Genomic DNA, 18,822 nt, shown 5'->3' with positions numbered 1-18,822 from the left:
ACGCAGACAGACAGACAGACGGAGGGACAAAACATCAAACTGATCGCTGATGTGATTGGCTTACTCACCGTGTCGTCATCGCGCATTCCGTCGCCTAGCAACTCAGCACCCAATCAAATCAGACCTGTCGTAAAGCGAGGACACATTGCCCCTCAGCGGCAACAAATCAAAACTGCACTCTGTGCTTGCGCTGAGTTTGCAGTCACCTAGGTAACCAAAAGAGAAAAGTTCGTGGACGGACGGGTTTTAGACTAATCCGACTGAAAGAATAGACTTTTTACAACACACGTTAAGGTCATAAAGGACACAAAATGGAAACGACTGGTATTCTGTATGTTGAAGCAGAGGCGTTTGTGAAAAGTCTGGAAACGTTTAGTGTCAAAGAGGTGGGCTCTTTAAGGTAAGAAGATATAAACAAACGATAACTACCAGGACTTAAGTGTTTGTGTGTTTTAGCGGAAACTAGGACGGATGCAGAGTAAACGTCAGAGGCAAATGTCCAATTGATGCAATCCTAACATGACACCTGCGACTTATTTAAAAGAACAATGTTTAAAAGCTCATCTCATTACAAACACTTTCTCTCTTGAATGAGACATTTCAGAATCTCTTTACTCCACTGTTGCTCCTTTTGTATAGATGAGAATACATTATTCCTGATGATATGAAAATGGCCTTTGACATCCAAAAAGATTAATGAAACATGTGATTTGTGTCTTAAACGTTATATTTTTCATATTTGCTAATTAAATACTTTTGATTTAGCTTAAGAATATTTGTAAGATGGGTTACATTAAAGGTCAAAATTTACATAAGCCCAACTGATAAATGTGCTAAAACCTCAGAGATCTATTTTTAACTTGTGGCCTGTGAGATGAGTTCGGCTTGTTTAGTTCACAGCTTGTTTACTAAATGACATTTCTCTTTCCCAGATGGTTCACACAACACGAGTACATTCAAAAGTTGAACATGCAGGCAGTGCTGGATGCATCAGTCATGCATGATGAGACGGTCAAGGAGCTGTTGGTTTCCTTTGGAAAGGTGAAAGTCGATGACAACAATTACCCCCCCCTGGTCTTTCGGAAAAGCCCTATGTTGTTTGAAAAGGCTCTTAGGAACATGTGACTAACGTCAGCATCATTCTCTTTGAAGATACCGGTTCTGATCCATGAGCTGATCCTCATAGAGGTGTGGAAGCACAAAGTGTTCACTATTTTGTGCCAGCTGCAGGACTTTAATCCAAAGAATTCATTTCAACTTTACATGGTGGTACGTATACAGTTATGATGATTAACTTATGATTTTTAATTAAACATTTAATTAACATCTTTTTTTTTTTAGATCTACCATGAATCCACCGTCATAAACCTGCTTCAGACAATATTGTTTCATAAGGTCAGTAAGAAATCAAAACAATAACAGCCTTAAATGACAGGTTGGATGTTTTCATTCTTTTTGAATTATTGTGTACTGTAGGATTCCTGTGAGGCAGCTGGTGACAGTCTTGTAGATTTGGTGGATTACTGCCACCGAAAGCTCACCTTGCTGGCCAGTAAAGACACCAGGGGCGACGCCACCAGCTGTAATAAACACGAGAATGTATCTTCTATTGAGGTACATCGGAGAAACATGGCAGACTGGTTTCTCGTTGAGTGACTGGTGAAGGCTGGACATAAACACGTTTGTGTTGTTGAAGGAGCTGAAGGAGTTGAGTGCTTCATTGGAGTTTGGCATCTCCCTGGCAGCTGTATCTGTGCTGTGTCACATTACAGGTCACACTAACAAGTATGTAACATTTCTACAGTCCAAATATTTTACTAATCAAACATTTGCTCGACTCTAGACCCAGTTTTATCTCCTGACTCTCACTTTGGGTCACTTGTTCGTTCTTGTTTTTATCATCTAAAAAACAAACTGAGTCCAATTATGTCGCGTTCTGAGACTGAGATGCTCATCCGCGCATCGTCCTGATTACTGCAACTCCGTCTTCACATGTTTAAGCAAAAAATCTCTAGAACGGCTCCAGGTTGTCCAAGTATTCGCGCGTCACCCCGTTTTTAATCCAGCTGCACTGTCTCCCCATCCGTTTCAAAGTGCATTTTAAAATCCTGGTTTTAACATAAGGAGCTCCTAACAACCAAGCAGCGGTCTATGTAAAAGACCTTGTGTGACCAGGGTCTGCTGGTTGTTAAGAAAACCCGGTTAAAGAGCCTTTGCAGCAGTGGCTCCACCACTCTGGAACTCCCTTCCTTCCCTGCACTCTGGAAAGGTGCTACATATATAAAGTTTATTATTATTAAGTAAAAACCGGTAAATGAATGATAGAATGAATTTCTGTTGCAGCAAGAACAAGTATGAGTACAACATACATGAGGAGAATAGTGAAGGCAATAAGAAACCTAACATGCACATCTGCACAGAGGAGTTTTGCAGGGGGGGGCATTGCTCATTTTTGGGGGTACAGTTATCACACGTTTGGATATTTTCAAATGTATATAATTTGACTCTCACAGTACAAACTCAAACTTTGCTCAAACCTTTGATTGAAATAAGTGAATAAAATCATGAAAAGGAAAATTCATCAAACATCACTGAGATCTAATCAAATTGTGATGAACTTTCCACATGGGAAACAGTTTGCAGCATCACTTTAGTATCATGAACTTGAGAAACTGCGTTTCTTTCCACAACTGATTAAGATTGATATTCAAGATTGTCCAATATTTGTGTGCATTGATTTTACTCCTCCGTGTTTAAAACGCCTTCTATGTCTAGCTGCAGCCAGACTCCCCTAAAGGATGATGCTCCCACCACTTTGCTTCATGATGGGCACAGTGTTTTTGTGTTGATGTGCAGCACCCATAACGTCCAATGCAAAAAATAGTGGGTCTTATAAGACAAAATAAGCGTGTCCACTTCACAATGCTGTTTTATTTAATCAAATGTATAACTTATATTTGCAGAAAATGCCATAAATGTTTAAAAATGGTAGCCATGGGTTTTTTTATGAAAATGTTTTGTTATTTGGTCTTATTTAATCCATACATAGTTGATTTAAAATGTAATGAAAAGGGTCAGTTATATTTGATAGAAAAACGTCTGATTAACGATGGGATGCATGCTTCACCTTAAGAAGTGCAGTCAAACTGAACTGATCTTCTTTCCTGTCACAGTCTCAGCGTGATGAATCGTATGCTGTGCACACACAACATGCCTTGTGTCCTAGTTCAGCTGATTGTTTCCTGCCCCTGGAGCTGCCAGAGACAAGGTTATCACACACTCTGAATCTTACACATTCTTAACTTACCAGAATTAGAAAAATAGCTTTTTTTGTCAAGCAGCACTTTCTCTCTGTTAAACATAAGGTTTGAGGTTTTCCTGTTTGGATGACTCTGTGTTTTTGTGTTTCCTGAATATTACACAAAGCACTTTCTATCATTTGTTTCACAAGAACACTGCAAGATGAGAAATTCCCCTGTTTTCAAGTCTTGTAATACTATTAAAGGTATGGAAATGTATTTTGCCCTGCGACGGTCTGGCACCCTGTCCAGGGTGTACCCCGCCTTTGCCCTGCAGTAGCTGGGATAGACTCTAGCAACCCCATGACCCTGCAAAACCAAAGGTTTAAGCTTTGTTGTAACAAAAAAATTGCACCTGAAAACATGCAAATTGAAGAGACTAGTTCCTGTGACCCTTTGGTATGAACAATTTGACTTTTATGACTTTTTTATCAGTCTTTCTACAAGACGGTGGAAAACGGAAAACAATATTTGCACATCATCAGCATAAATGTAGGTGCTACACTCAGATTAGCATTTTATCTAAAGTGTGCTTCCCTTCTACAGGTGAGGTCCTAAAGTACATTGATGGCAGCTGGCAGAAGATTCCCGATGAAGACTATTTCAAGATGACTAAACTTGACGGTCAGGTTTGGATTTCCCTTTACAATCTGCTCCTGAATGAAGAATCCCTAAGAATGTTCGACTTTAACAGTTTCAACAGGGATCAGCTCTCTAAGGTAAAGAGTCAGTCAAATACAGAAACTTCTTACAAACTGACAGTACTACCTTTAGTGTGTACGTCTTAAATCAATAACTGGTCCATAAATCCTCATGGGTTTTGAGACGGTATAAGTGATTTTTAGGAAATGCTGGCAAATGACTGTCTTGTAATGTCCCATCTGATTCACTTCCTTGTTAGACCACAGATTCCCAGTTGTTGTTTGTACAAAGGGGCTTCCTCCTATTATAAGTTCACTTTCCTCTTCCTGTTGTATTTCAGACGGATTATTTTTACAATCATATTTACATGCATTCTCTCCCATAACATTGCCTCTTCTGCTTGCTCTGTTGTTCCTGTGCCACAGCTCAGGACCTTCTTAACGGATGTACTGATAGATCAGATGCCAATTCTGGTGGAACTTCAGCGTTTCTTGACTCACCTTGCTTGTACGGAGCCAGCCCCTCCAAAGAAACAGCTTCTCCTGGAGCTGGTACAGTCCCTCTTTTAGCTGTGCACCAATGCTTGTCTTACAGTGTGTGTTAACTCTTGGTGCTCTTCATGCGTAGATTCCGAAAATATGGATGCACATTGTTGAAACCCACTCTGGAAAGTGGAAGGCAATAGCTAAATATCAGGCCAAAGAAACATTCAATCCTTCAGAGAGTGACTTGGCACAATTGGCAAAGAGGTAAAAAACACCAACTTGAGACAACGGTAAAGGTAGATTCAAAGCCAACAAAGACTCTTTTGTTTCCTCTAGGTTAGGTCAAATATATAACTGGGATGTGATGGAGAATTTTCATCAGGAAAAGACGAAGTGTGGATCCTGTGGGAAAGAGGCTTCGAAGCGATGCTCTCGATGTCAGACAGAGTGGTACTGCCACAGGTAAAGCAGGATTCTTCACTCATTCAACACCTTACCAAGACAGCCATCTGGTGCATCGTTGGCTAAAGTGTAACAATCTGACAATAGATCAAAGCGATGGATGAACCCTGTAGTCACGACACCAAAATGTTCTTTAAATCGATAAAGTTGGGTCATTTTATCAACAAGCCACCTAGTGGTTACCTGGTGAAGTGTTCTGGCTCCAGTTACTTTGGTTTTCAAATGGCACAGAAGGCAGTAAATTAGTTGTCTTTTTGGTATTCTATTACTGGAACTGCAGAGGTTTGTGCTTTTCACTACAGCACATCGTTCTGCAGCTTTAAAAATAAGTTTAGGTATAAAACAAATAAATGAATCCCTCTGACAGTGTCTTAAACCTTTAATCATCATTTTGGTATAGCAGACGAGGCCTCCTGATATAGTGTAATGTCAGCAGTGGGCAGGAAAGTACAGCTATTTTACTAATCACCTCAGTTTAAAAATCTATACATAAATGACAAAATGTACCCAAAAACCTATTATTTATTCAAAGTATTAGCCTTTCCTAAAGCCAAAGAACCCCAAGAGTTGTAGACCCCTGATGTGGGGAATAGGGGGATGGAAAGATGAAATTTGAACACGTTACTTTTGCTGTCTTGTGGTAGAGACTTTTTCTGCTTAATTCTACCAAATTTATAAACAACATGATACAAATTTGCCAGTGTTGGTGTTATTCTAAACTATCTCAACTATAGCTTGGCAGTAGTGTGAAGGCTCTTGCCTAAGGACCCACACCGGATGAAGCTCATCACACCCCTTGGGAAACAAACTCTGGCTTCCCATGTGCCAGTCCTGCACTTAACCAATTCCAGCTACTATCGCTATTTTTGTCGTTGAATAGAAATGTAAATAAAAAAAAATTAACTTACATTTTTCAAAAGTGACCCATGAGCTTGTTTTGTTGTTGTTTTTTACAGAAAATGTCAGGTTCAGCACTGGCCAAAGCACAAGAAGGCCTGCCAGCTCATGGAAAGATCAACAACATCCTGAAGGACCAGCTCACAAGCAGCAGAGGCAGAGCTGTAGTGTTTAGACCTGTTTGAGAAAACAAAAAGTTGTAATATTCTGAAATGTACATTCTGAGTATCTTGTAATACTTTTAATGGAGAACATGCTGTTAACATGTCTACCTATTGTTTTGTTTGGGATTAAAGGCATTGTTCTATGACATTTTCGAAGATTCTTTCATTTGAAATGTGCTGTACTTTTTGAAGTTTGGATGTGACTGGTTGGACAAAACAATTACTAAATCTGCATCTTCATGCAGCCTTTGGTCCAGTCTGCAGCGTGCATGGCTCCCTTTGCAGTGCAGGTTGAGTTGCTTGTCTTTAGCTGCTGTGGCTCTGAGGTTTGTCTCCTCTCTGTGTTCATTGTTGTGGTCGGACTTTAGCCTCTTTTTTAACAACCAGCAAAGCAAAGGCAGGAAACGTTTCTCTCAAATGGTCTGCACACGCGAAGGAAAAGCTCTACAGCATCTATTCGACAATTCCACGCTCAGAAACACCCCCCGACATGAAGACATTCCGGATGTCTGCGCGCCCCGGTCTCATCTTTCACTCCTTCTCTTGACTCTCCGCTTCCTCCCTCTGTAGTTTGACGGAGCTGCAGAGTCTCCGTCACTCTTCGGATGTTGCCGTCAGCTGTCGTGTTTGCTCTGGAGAACTAAGGCTGCGGATGATGATGATGATGATCGGTGGTTTCCAGAAGCGTGGCCCCGGCTGCACGCCTCCGGTGCCCGCGGAGGAGCAGATGTTCTGACGGAAGAGGCTCCGACACGAAGCAAGCGGCGGCCACGGGGCGGATTTTCACGCTCTTTCTCTTTCTTTCTGTGAGTTCAACTTTGAATTTCACGCGACAAAGTTCCAGTAAAGTAACTTCTGTGGACTTGTAAACTCATTCTTTTTCCCTTTCATTTACACGCGGATTCTTATTCGGTTTTGCAGTGTTTTCAGCAAAGACAATAAAGAGATTCATAAAAAGGATACATAAAGATGTTAAATTCATTCAAAATAGTGTGTAGGGTCAGCCTGTTTTTTTTCCATTTAACAAACTAAAACAACTTGCAGTTTTATATTTTACGGCCAATTCAATGTAATTTCTAATAACAACTTCACATACAGCTTGATGAAATTCTCATTTTTTCTTTTCATCCTAAAACAATTTTAAGTTATTTAAGTTTTCACTTAGTAGTGAAAGTGGGACTTTCACTAACACAGTTAATCATTTCCACATGAAAAACTCAACCGAAAACGGATTTTTTGCTTGAAAACGTTGTACAGGAAACGTTTTTCGTGTGACACGTTAATATTGAAATATTTTGAAGAAATTATTTTAAATGAGCAAAAATAAAAATAAATAAATGAAAACCCTGCCTATTGGCTAAAAAGTATGACAGAGTTTTAGGGCCACCAAAAATATATATGTAAAAAGAAAAGAAAAAATATATATATATATAGTAAATTGGCCCTAAAACTCTGTCGTAAAGAAAAACAGCCTTAGAATTCTTATTTTGAGAAGAAAAAAAATTTAAGTCACTAAAATAGATTTTCTCAATTTAAAATTATTTTGGCTATTGAAAAACTTTCTTAAAAAGATTATTTTTCTTGCAAGACAGAAATAATGAGAAATCTTCTTTAAACAAGGTCTGTTCATGCAGCACTTCACTTTACATGAAATCTTATATCATAATCTCGAAAGAAGAACTTCCACAAGCATTCGAAAAGGGAAAGATAAGCAGAAAAGCTAAATGTTCGATAGAAATACTTCAAAACTTAATGTTATGCAGCTCAGTAATTCATATTTTTTGCAAGTTCTCAGAAAATAATTTACCTAATTGTAAAACCATGTAGATCAAAGTGACAAAAAACTAGTATAATGAGTGGAAATGAGTCATTTTTGAACAAAATGTGAACGGCATAAGAATCTGATCTTAGTACATGTTTGCCCATCTTAATAAATCCTCGTAAAATCTAAAACTAGCATGTATGCCTAGAGCATAAATCTAAATTTTTGTTTTCTAAATAATGACAACAAATTGCAGTCTAAATTGTCAAATTTTATTGAACTTTAAAATAACATCATTAAAACTGAACCAAAAATGACATTGCAGTTTGAGTTTTTCTGAGTCTTATATCAAGTTTTTCTATTGTCAAGAGTGTGGAGCGACAGTATGGAAGCCTACTGCTTCAATATAAGTTTTGCTTATTTCTTGATCGTAGCTCAATGAGTTGAAAAATTCTTGATTTTGAGAAAAGCTTGTACATGTGTGGAGCAGAGATAAATAAAAACAACTTAAAATCTGATCAAATATCTGGAATGTCTAAAAACAAGGTTTTCAATCTTTGCAAGTATGAAATAGTTTGCAGTGTAGTGTTTACAGAAGATGGATGGATCAATTCATTTTCAAATTTTATCAGCAATCCTGCAAATTTGGTTTAAAAAATGTAAACACAGTAGAGAAACCTTGTGAACTGGATGTTCGCGCACATATTACTTTAAAACCCTAACCCTTTTAGTTACAGAGTAAAGGATCGTGTTTCACACACAAATAGAGAAGTGTTGGATTCTCAACAACAAATTTCAAGTCTTTCTGCCTTCATTCGACTACATGAATGTGTCTTTTTGATCTGCCAGCGACAATGGAGGAACCCTGACTTTGACACTGAGCAACACAATGTCTTGGGGGGAGTTCATTGAGCTCCGTGACCTGAGGTCGAGAGAGCAGCTGGAGCTGACGGGCACGCGGTCACCGTGCTCACCTCCACGCCTGGAGAGGACGAATGCCTTAAGGATCAGTCCGGGGAGGGTCCCGGACCTGCTGAGCCGAGTGGGCATCATCAGGGTCCTGAGCAGCGCCCATGACCCCCGGATCCCCGAGGAGAAAGGAGAAGGACACAACTTCCAACCCTGCAGCCACGCTCAGCCCACGTGGTGTGACCTGTGTGGAGACTTCATCTGGGGCCTCTACAAGCAGAGTCTGCAGTGTGTCAGTGAGTTGGCCTCTGGGACATTTGTGTGTCTGTGTACGAGCAAACGTTAGAATTGAATCGGTTAGTTCAAAAGGGGCCCAAGTCCAAGAGGTTTGTTTTTCCAGGAAAGGATTTTAATTGCATAGCTTAAAGGGAGGCTACACCAAGTGATTAAAACTTTACCCAGATTTAGCACCAGTTCATAGCTTACAAACGCTATAATATGAAGCACCTCATTTTTAGAATTTCCGAGGACTAGCAAACTAAAGTATCTGGACTTGGGCCCTTCTTGAATTAAACAGGGGCGCTGCCATATTGGATAACTAGTCCTGCCATCTATGGGATAAAGCTAAACCCATGCAAGAGAGGCCCAAGTCCAGGAATTTTGCACTTGATGCATTTTAAATGTTAAGCATTGTAAATATATTACAACGGACTTGGGAATTTTTTGCACATAATCAGATAGCTTTTCCCTTCAAGACCATAGATCATATAATATCTCTATTTTGAAAAATCATCTTTTGAACTAACCGATTCAATTGCCAAAGTTGTCTTTGGAATTTGGAAGGACTCTAAAGTTTTCCCCAAATAATAATCAAAATTATCTTCAGACCTAATATCACCCTAGTTTCTGAAAGTAAACTCATCATTGTTCTGGAGCTACTTGCTGCTCAATCCAGGTCAAGGTCTTTAAAGACCCACTCCAATCAAAACTGTGTTTTGGGGTGTTCTTGATGCATTTTTCCCACAATGGGGGACATATAAACTACATTTCTGAGTACTTCTTTATTCAAATTGTTGTGAATCAGGAGCAGACAAAAAGATGCCATTTGAAAGGGGGGGCTAAAGTCTCCCTTCTCCGCCACATTCTTATGCCTCCACTTGCAGACAAACAGATACACTAACGTCTTAATTTTCCTCATCCGAGCTGCCATCTGGCTCAACACTGTACGGCTGGATAGCTCTGATTTTGCTCGCCATTTTTGTTGCACTGGTATGTTAGGTTGTGAGGTGTAATAAGCTAGCAGAGGAGAGTGTAAATAAAGATAGAATGGGATATCAGCGGAAGGTTACTTCCGCGCCAACAGTGCTGCCCACAACTAAGAGGGGAAATTTCTGATGAAATACTGCCGCTCTGCAGAAACTATGTCCTAGAAAAACGACAGTTTTTATTTTATTTTGGCTAAAAACGGCATAATCAGAATTAAAAGACCATTGGGAACACTTTTACAATAGATAAAATCACATTTGGAGTTGAACTGTCAACCTGAACAACTGGGGTTTGGTTAGCTCACTTGGCTGGATGCAGGACGGTCACAGGGTTTGCCTCCCGGGGCGTGCAATGATCTAAAATCCAGTGTGGGTCATTAGGCAAGACCCTTCACGCTGCTGCCTATCTGGGTCTCTCTGTGCCTTAAAAACCCAGGTTTGTGTAATGAAGGGCATCCAGCATAAAAAAACCCTTCCAAACCACCTGTGCGAATTGTGGCAACCCCTGATGGGATGTGCCAAACGATGAACAACAACAACTTTAAACCTGAACAACTGCTAGTAATGCTTTTAATTTTTGCAACATGGCAAAAATGTAGATGATATAGCAACTGTTTAAGTGGTTTTATGGTTTGTGCCTCAGTTTAGGTCCTAATTGCAGACCTGCAACCACACATAAAGAATCACAATAATGTTTTTTTTAAGATTAGAATCACAATAATCTTAGGGGAGCTGGTTTAGCTCGTGCTGGTTTGCGGCGCCTTCCATCCGTGGAACCAGGGTTCGACTCCGGGCTGCTCCCTGTTCCCTTCTCTACCTCTGTGCCAGCCCCACGCCCAGTTGCTTTGAGAGGGTTGCGTCAGGAAGGGCATCCGGCATAAAACATTGCCAAGTTTACCATGCGACTCATTCGCTGTGGCGACCCCTGATGGGAAAAGCCAAAAGGGAAAACACACAAAAACAAAACAATCACAATAATCTTAAAGTCCTACTCCAGTCAACTAATGATCTATTGTAAAAGCGTTTCCAGTGTTTTTTTTTACATTATGATTATGCCGTTTTTAGCCTAAATCAAAAAAACCTGTGTCATTTTCTAGGCTGTAGTTTCTGCAGATATTCACCTTAGTTGTTCACAAGACTCTTGGCGTGTAGTAAGCCTGTCCTTATTTCCCATCATCCCATTGTTTACACTCTCTTCTGCTAACTTACAGCCCGTCATAGCCCCAACTTAAAATTACTGTTGCAACAAAAATGGCGAGCAAAATCAGAGCTATCCAGCCATACAGTGTTGAGCCAGATGGCAGTTGGGATGAGGAAAATTAAGACGTTAATGTATCCCTTTGTCTGGGAGTGGAGGCATAAGAATGTGGCGCAGAAGGGAGACTTTAGCCCCCCATTTCAGTTGGCATTTTTTCGTCTGCTCCTGATTCACAACAATTTGAACAAAGAAAACACTATTTTCATTGGAATGGGTGGTTAACATTTATTTTTCATAAGCACAAAAATGTACTTTAAAAGATGTAGAGCAATAAAAGAGAATAGAATAGAATAGAGTAGAATATAATAGAACAATATTATTCTCTCAAGGGGAAATTCTCCCAATATTGAAATCAGTTTCAGTACAACCCAAACCTAAAAGAGAATATTTCCTTATGACTGACTACAGTTTAAATATACATAGACAGTTGATCTCTCTCTCTCTCTGTATATATATATATAAAATGTATATTAAACATATTGTATTTTTCATACCTTTATATACCCTTTACCTATTGATGTTGTTTTACAGACTGCAGATTCACATGCCACTACCGCTGTCGTGCCCTGATCCAGCTGGACTGTAGCTCGGAGCACAGCAGCGCGGTGGATTACATTGGAGTAGTGGAGCACACCATTGAGACAGACACAAATGTGGTATGTTCATGATTGCAGCAGCTGATTAGGTTTTCTGGTGAAGTTTCATCACTGTAACGGTCAAAAACAGAAATTTGGATGTCACAAAAACATCGGTTCTGGGATTTTTCTGTCAACAAAAAGAAGATGGTATCAATTTTAGTTGATAAATACTTTGTAAGATGTCTTTACTTTTATTTTGTGACTGAACTATTTTGGGGCACACAGCTGGAGCAAAACAATCATTCATTGGTCTTCTTTAAATAAAAATAATGCCAGCTTTTTAGAAAGAATAAGCACTTCCTGTTCAAATTGAAGGGAGTCAGCCAGGTCTCAAGTCACCTTTACTTGTACTTTTTCTTAATATACGATCACCAAATGTACATTTCCCTTCAGCCTTTTATTTTCACTTCATTATAAGTTACCGCCATACTTTTATACGATTGTTTTTTTTTTTTTAACCAAAAATCTGGACTTTTTTAAGCCGCTTTTCTTTGTATTACATACTACATATATTTGGTTCCTAATTGGACTTTATTATCAGATTATAACTGTTGCTAAAACCAAAATATTTGAAGTAAATTCAATGACACTAAAAGATGTCATACATTTTATTTGATTTTGCAGCTTTAAAGGTTTCACGTCTCTGTCAGAACTAAATGGTAAAGGTGGTGACAGACACCAGCTGATCTGAAAGGGGAAGCGGGTGAGTTTGCAGCTCGCTTTGTTATGTGAAACCCAAAACATGACAGGAAACACTTTTCATGCAAGGTATGGATCAGCTTTTGTGGTCACTACAACAAAAGTGTTGTCACAATGTCCCAAGCAATGCCCCTCAAATGTTTCCGGACAGTTAGACGGAAGCTCTTTTTTAAAGATTTTTCAAATCATTTTTTTAATAATCTAAAAATATTGTATGTAATAAAACACAAATAACACATTAATTGTCAAAAAACAGAAGTCAAGAGGGAATCTTTGTTTGTTTTAAGCTTATTTAGCCACTTCACTGATCTAATTTGAACATAATCTACAGTCCAAACATTGTCCCAAAAAGCAATTTTACATCCTTTGACAAAGGGCAGCAACATTAAATGAGGGGAGGAGAAAAAAACTTGCCTATTTCTTGATGAGAACTTTAAAAGTCCTTTTGAAAGTGTAAAAAATAAAGACTCAAATTCACCTGTAATGATTACAAATAAGTCATTGCTGGGAGCAAACCATAAAAAAGGGCATTTTCATCTTTAACGCCAACTGATAATGTACTGCTGAGTAATCTTCTTCGTACTTTTTCAGCTTTTCCTCACAGTAATACACTCTCCAAACCTTTACTTGTATGTATTTGTAATACCCCCCTCTCCTATAGCTAGTTGAATATCAGATGAGATGATTTATTTACTTCAAACCGGCTGCCAGCCTTTTACATCATTTTATACGGACAAACAAAGGGCTAATAGAAAAAAATAGGTTTTTGTTTATTAATGGATTATAGGAAAAAGTCAGAACAACTCCAGAAAATCCTTGCTGTGAGGTTCTGGCCCTGTTCAAACCATGCACTGTGCAGCACTGAAAAAGAACTTATTACACATTTATTTATATCCGCTTAAAATGTGAGGTAATTACCTCTGACTAGTGTGACTCATGTAGATTATTTCCCTTTTCTTGCATTAGTCAGAAAAGTAGCTCAAAAGTAACTGAACAGATTTGTGAACTCGAGCCGAGACACACCTCCGCTTAATTTGCTTCATTTACTCTAAATTGTAACTACTTCCTGGTTCCAGTTGCGTTTCCTCCCTTCCTCTTTTTGGGTGGAATTCTGTTCTTATCCTCTTCTTTACTCAGTTTGAAAAAAAAATAGTAAGAAGTATAAAGAAAGACATAATTGCAATGTTTTACCTTGTAGAGGAGAAGTATTAAAAGTCAAATAAAAACAAATATCAACAGATGTTGAAATGATATATGTGCTGTTCCAAAACATTAAAAAAGATGGTCAAAGTATTCACCCAAATAAAAACAGATAAAAACCTCATTGTTAGTCCTTTATGCTTAAACCACAGTTACTGGCATGACTCTAAGGCCTTTTAATAAGACTTCTAGAGCTGCAGTAGCTTTGTTTTAGTAACTTTGTGGTTTTAGGCGCCTTTTGTGTGACGCCGGTTTCTGTGTATGCAATTTTAGATTACGAATGTTATTTTACATCTACTCAGAAATGGATTTGTTATTGTAGTGTCTCGTTGGCCTCTGAATATTAATAGTGAAATAAGTTGCGGGGAGGCCTCTGAGTTGTGCGCGGAACTATTGGCACAGCGTAAGCCTGCCCCTACTTCCCATCATCCATCTGTTTACACTGGCTCCTGCCAGCTTACGGTCCCTCACACTACCAAACATTTTCAGTGCAGAAAATGCCGAGCAATATGTGAGCTATCCAGCTGTACAGTTTTGATCCAGATGCCAGCTTGAATGAGGAAAACAAAGATTTATTTGTGTGCATGTGGATGCATCAGAACAGAGCAGAGAGCACGTGGCCCTCCAAATGTAGCACCTACATAAGAGCTTTTCCAAGCAGTATTTTTTGTCTTCCCAACAAGTTAAAAAAAAGAAATACTCAGAATTGTAATTTTGATCTTAATTTTCTACCTATATGTCCTCCAGCATCAGAAAAATGTCACAAGAACATGATAAAAACACAATTTTCATTGGAGAAAGTTTTTAAAGTACTTAAGACTTTTTAAAAAGTAATGTTTGCAACACCATTCTAATTATTTATGTTAGGAAATATTTTTTCAGAAGGTGCCTTTTTCTTTGGCATCCTAAGTTTTTAAAGAACAATGTGATTAAAACATTTTTAAATGTTATAAATATGAATAAGAATTTAAATGCAGAATGTAGTCCACATATTGAGAGACACTCGCACGTGGAATGAAACTGCCATGAAAAGGATGAAGAGGAAGAGGAGGCACGAGGATGGAGAGGGTCACACTTCCTGTCAGCGTCCAATCACGACCCGTCGCGGATTTTTGTGTATTTCCAAACAAGCCCAACGGCTGTGGGCGGGGCCTGGCGGGGACCGGAAGCGGCGGGCAGGGCGGGTTTGTGCACACATCCTGTTTCGCACACAGTGGAAACGTGGCCGGTAGTTTGAGAGAAGGGGAGGAAGAAGAAAAAAAAAAGTCAGCTTGTGTTGTCTGGAACCGAGAAAGTCTGACAGACATATTTTAGCGGCCGAAAAATTCGCCTCACAGTGAAAAGGTAGCGTCGCTTTCTTTTAGCAATAACTTAACCGTTCGGTTAAACAAGCGGTGTCGCTGTGTAACGTTTAGTTTTGTTACTTGGAAACTAAAGAAGCGAGTTTGAACGATGGCAAACGACACGAGCAGCCCCAACAACAAGACCCCGTCCTTCGAGATGACCTGGGGAAGCTCCACCAGCAGCGGCTACTGCAGCGAGGAGGACTCGGACTCCGAGTTGGAGCAGTTTTTCACCGCGCGGACATCTTTCTTCCCCAAAAGCCGGAAAGCGCCAGTCAGCGAGAACTCTAAGCGGGTGAGAAACGCAGGAGTTTGGCAGAAAAGGGAACAATTTGGAGGACATACTAGTATTTATAACTGTATAAAAAATATTAGTGATGCAGTTGGTCTAAAAAGGAAGTGGATCCAACTTTATGTGGGCGGAGGGAATCACCCCACCCTCCACACACACACAAACACACACACACACACATTGCTGCTTTAGTCTACTGTTTCCCTTTTCTGTGTAAAAATAGAGTTCACTGACATTGATGTACATTATCCCAATCAGTTTATATTTGTTCATAGGTTTCTCGGCAGGATCATGATGCAGAAAAGCTGTCAAACTTTTGTCAAAGTTTATTATTATTATTATTAACTCGTGGGTGGAGTTCCTGTTCCTTTTTTTCTTGTTATGAATAAATAAGTTGGTGTTACACCATTGCTAGGAACCTGCAGGGCATTGCTAATGTCTACATCCACACACATTTGTGTCTCTTTGGTTTTTATGACTGATAAATGGGCTTTTTTTTTTAGTGACGCATTTGTGCTTCTCAAGTTTCCAGCCAAACACCCACTCTGATCTCTTTCCAAATTTCTCAATGGCAGATGAGTCAGAAGATGTTTTGAGTTTGCTCGTTTTTTCTTCATGCTGCACCCAAACATGAGATCAGATTTCTACACTGAGAAACGGATGTTTACTGTACAAACACCATGACACAATTTTTTTCCTTTTTGTTTATTTAGCCTTTACAGGATTCACTCTTATATCTACACTAAAACCCCACAGACGGTTTGTTTGTCAGGGATTTATCGGTCTGCTCTTTTGAAACTTCTGTGTGGTTTAAAGGCATTCATCGAGAACCATGGACTAGGTGTTAATGGTTCCCCAAAAACTTTTACTGTTGATTAAAAGTGTGTAATAGAAAACTTACACTGCATAGAGTTCATATTTTTAGAACAGGAAACGGTCACTGTGTTGCTTTAGACCTAACATGCATGACTAAAGAAAGACCGCCTGTGGGCTTGTGGTTAATGAGGCAGCTGACTTAACAGGATGTGCCTGTGAAACAAGAAACAGCTTTGTCTCTCCCACTTGTGAGAGAGTATGGGGGGTGGGGGGCGGCTATTTTTACATGAATACCAAGTGAAGGAATGTAATACAGACCGGTTAGCCTGGGTCTCCACTAACAGCTGCGAGTCCTCCCTCTTTGCTTCGGTTGGACTTGGGGATTGGACGGGGCTGACATCACCGTTAGCCACTGATGTGTCGCCAGGAAGTTGACGCTGATGCAACTGCTGCTCTCAGAGAGACGAGGTCCGACTGATCGTTTGGCTGCCATTTCTTTAGTAAATATTAAATATAGCACAATATTTCTTAATTTCGAATTTGTGCAATTAAAATATGCAAATATGTGAAAAAGTTTACAGGAAGTGAAGCACACATTTGCTGTTTGAAAGTATGATTCAGTTCAATGGACACTTTAAAGGGCCCATATCATGCAAAATCAACTTTGCCTTGTGCTCTGAGGACCAGCTCTAAGTCTAAGTCTTTGAATCATAATTAGTGATGGCAAAGTTGTTTAGGAAAACATTTCAAATGGACTCTTATCATAAACGTTGTTGACCCACATAGGCCCTTTAATCTTTCTAATCTGATTTCTGTGTTTGTTCTTGTGCAGCATGCTCTTATCTTTCTGTGTCTTGGTGGGGGTTCCAGTGTTTTAGTACTGAACTGCTTCATGTCTCCTCCAGGATGAGACAACTGAACGGGGAAAGCAGGAGTTGTCGAGTGCTGAAATCCACCAGAAGGTGAAGGAGTACAACGCTCAGATCAACAGCAATCTGTTCATGAACATGGTGAGTTAGGCTGTCCGTTTTTATCAAGATGTTTGTTTTTTTCTTTCTTAAATGTAATATTGGTATGATCACTCTTCAAACAGAACAAGGATGGCTCCTATACTGGCTTCATAAAGGTGCAGTTCAAGCTGGCGAGACCCGTATCCGTTCCCGCTCCAAAGAAAGGAAGCCAAGATGCTTGTGGGAGGAGGGCCAGTGGTGTGAAACGCCGCACCTCCTTCTACCTGCCAAAGGATGCCTCCAAATATCTGCACATAAGCTCACGTACCTCTGCTCGGGAGGTTATCGAGGCGTTGCTGAAAAAGTTTACCGTGGTGGACAATCCTGGCAAGTTTGCCTTGTTTGAGCGCAGCGAGCGTCACGATCAAGGTGAGACTATTGGGTCCAGTTTTCTGTTTACTCAATATAGCAAATGTTGTGAGGTAATAAACTTGTTTGTGTGTCTTTTAGTTTATATCCGTAAGCTGTCTGATGAGGAGCGTCCGTTGCGTTTGCGTCTGTGCTCTGGGCCCAGTGAGAAAGTCCTCAGCTTCGTGCTTAAAGAGAACGAAACTGGTGAAGTCAATGTAAGTGAGACAGGAACACGATGGTGCACAATCCATGTTTTCACTTTACTTACACCAATGTTTCTCATTTTTCTTTATTTCCAGTGGCATGCCTTCTCTATGCCAGAGCTGAAGAACTTCCTGCTCATTCTGCAGCGTGAGGAAGAGGAGCACGTCAAGCAGATCATTCAGAGATACGCTTTAGCGCGCACCAAGATGCGTGACGCTCTAGCCGGCTCTACTCCTGGCTGATTCCACCAGAAACTTGGCGGTCAACGTGCACGCCTTGGCCGGACTAACCAGCCAACGCTGCATGTCACGATCCCAGAAAAACAAAACGGAAAAACGCGCCTCTTCGATGAACGAGAGTGCGATCAGGCCCGAGACCGTGAGAAGCGCTAGCGCGAATGTGCGTGTGAAGTGGTGCGAGAAGTGAGGAGTGCCGTACACCTGGAGAGTCTGATGTGCCAGAGAGAATGAGTTGAGTGGACCAGAGGCTTTGACACGACGGTTGTATCTTTACAGTGGATACATTGTGATTATCCTTTAGCTCAGCAGTGTTACCTCTCTGTAAAGATGTAGCTAGAAGTGAGTTTTACCACCAAAAATTCACACAAACCCCCTTTTTCTGTACTATAATCATCAATGCAGTTAGTGAAGTTTGGGCATTGATGAGATCAATTAAACCTAATATTTTGCCCCTTTAAAGACAGGGTTTTAACAGCCTTCCTGTTATAATTTGTTTGTAGAATCCCATGGATACTTATCGCTGAGAGGAATTAGGGTTTTCACTTTACCGAAGCTCATACGTCTGATGTGTCCACTTTACACCCCTGATGGGTGCAACTCTTTATTTTCACTTTGTGGTTGTGACTGTATGGACATTTGTATGCATTTATGAATGTCAGAGAGTCGTGGAATAAGATGCTGTTGACTGGAAACCTAAATAACTAATGTAAAATTTGTTTCACTTGTCTTTGCTTATCATTCCTGTTTGTTCTTGTTTTATTCCCTCTGCTTTAACCAAGCGTTTGTCTGTTTGTTTTTACTATCCCTGAATCTATGCACAAATTAAAAAAAAGTTATCCTCTTAAGACTGTGTGCTGGGTAAATGCTTTTATTTTGAAAGGGCAACA

The 18,822-nt window shown here is 39.9% G+C and overlaps 2 protein-coding genes across 5 annotated transcripts; both read left to right on the top strand.

Moving 5' to 3' along the window:
• Positions 1 to 126: 126 nt before the first annotated feature.
• On the top strand, positions 127 to 6,095 carry zmynd10 (zinc finger MYND-type containing 10). 2 transcript variants are annotated; one of them, XM_011474792.3, is made up of 12 exons: positions 127 to 400; positions 933 to 1,041; positions 1,153 to 1,269; positions 1,342 to 1,395; positions 1,477 to 1,614; positions 1,697 to 1,785; positions 3,174 to 3,268; positions 3,846 to 3,928; positions 4,367 to 4,492; positions 4,569 to 4,690; positions 4,763 to 4,888; positions 5,845 to 6,095. In XM_011474792.3, exons 1-12 carry the CDS (start codon positions 312 to 314, stop codon positions 5,915 to 5,917), a joined length of 1,221 nt encoding a protein of 406 aa, XP_011473094.2. In that variant the 5' UTR covers positions 127 to 311; the 3' UTR covers positions 5,918 to 6,095. The 2 variants fall into 2 exon arrangements, with proteins under 2 accessions (XP_011473094.2, XP_020558775.1); XM_020703116.2 differs by having other exon boundaries at positions 128 to 400; positions 3,846 to 4,018.
• Positions 6,096 to 6,499: 404 nt separating this feature from the next.
• Positions 6,500 to 18,777, top strand: rassf1 (Ras association domain family member 1). 3 transcript variants are annotated; one of them, XM_020703117.1, is made up of 7 exons: positions 6,500 to 6,755; positions 8,561 to 8,916; positions 11,675 to 11,799; positions 17,037 to 17,141; positions 17,225 to 17,510; positions 17,592 to 17,707; positions 17,792 to 18,777. In XM_020703117.1, the coding sequence occupies exons 2-7, from the start codon at positions 8,601 to 8,603 to the stop codon at positions 17,936 to 17,938; spliced, it is 1,095 nt and encodes a 364-aa protein (XP_020558776.1). In that variant the 5' UTR covers positions 6,500 to 6,755; positions 8,561 to 8,600; the 3' UTR covers positions 17,939 to 18,777. The 3 variants fall into 3 exon arrangements, with proteins under 3 accessions (XP_020558776.1, XP_020558778.1, XP_020558777.1); XM_020703119.2 differs by lacking the exons at positions 6,500 to 6,755; positions 8,561 to 8,916; positions 11,675 to 11,799 and adding exons at positions 14,703 to 15,024; positions 15,118 to 15,318; XM_020703118.2 differs by lacking the exons at positions 6,500 to 6,755; positions 8,561 to 8,916; positions 11,675 to 11,799 and adding an exon at positions 14,706 to 15,318.
• The last annotated feature ends 45 nt before the right edge of the window (positions 18,778 to 18,822 follow it).

This window comes from Oryzias latipes, chromosome 5 (genome assembly GCF_002234675.1).
Source record: "Oryzias latipes chromosome 5, ASM223467v1".
Taxonomy (NCBI): Eukaryota; Metazoa; Chordata; class Actinopteri; order Beloniformes; family Adrianichthyidae; genus Oryzias; species Oryzias latipes.
The sequence above is the reverse complement of the archived record's forward strand: the minus strand, read 5'-3'. Positions and strand labels throughout refer to the sequence as shown.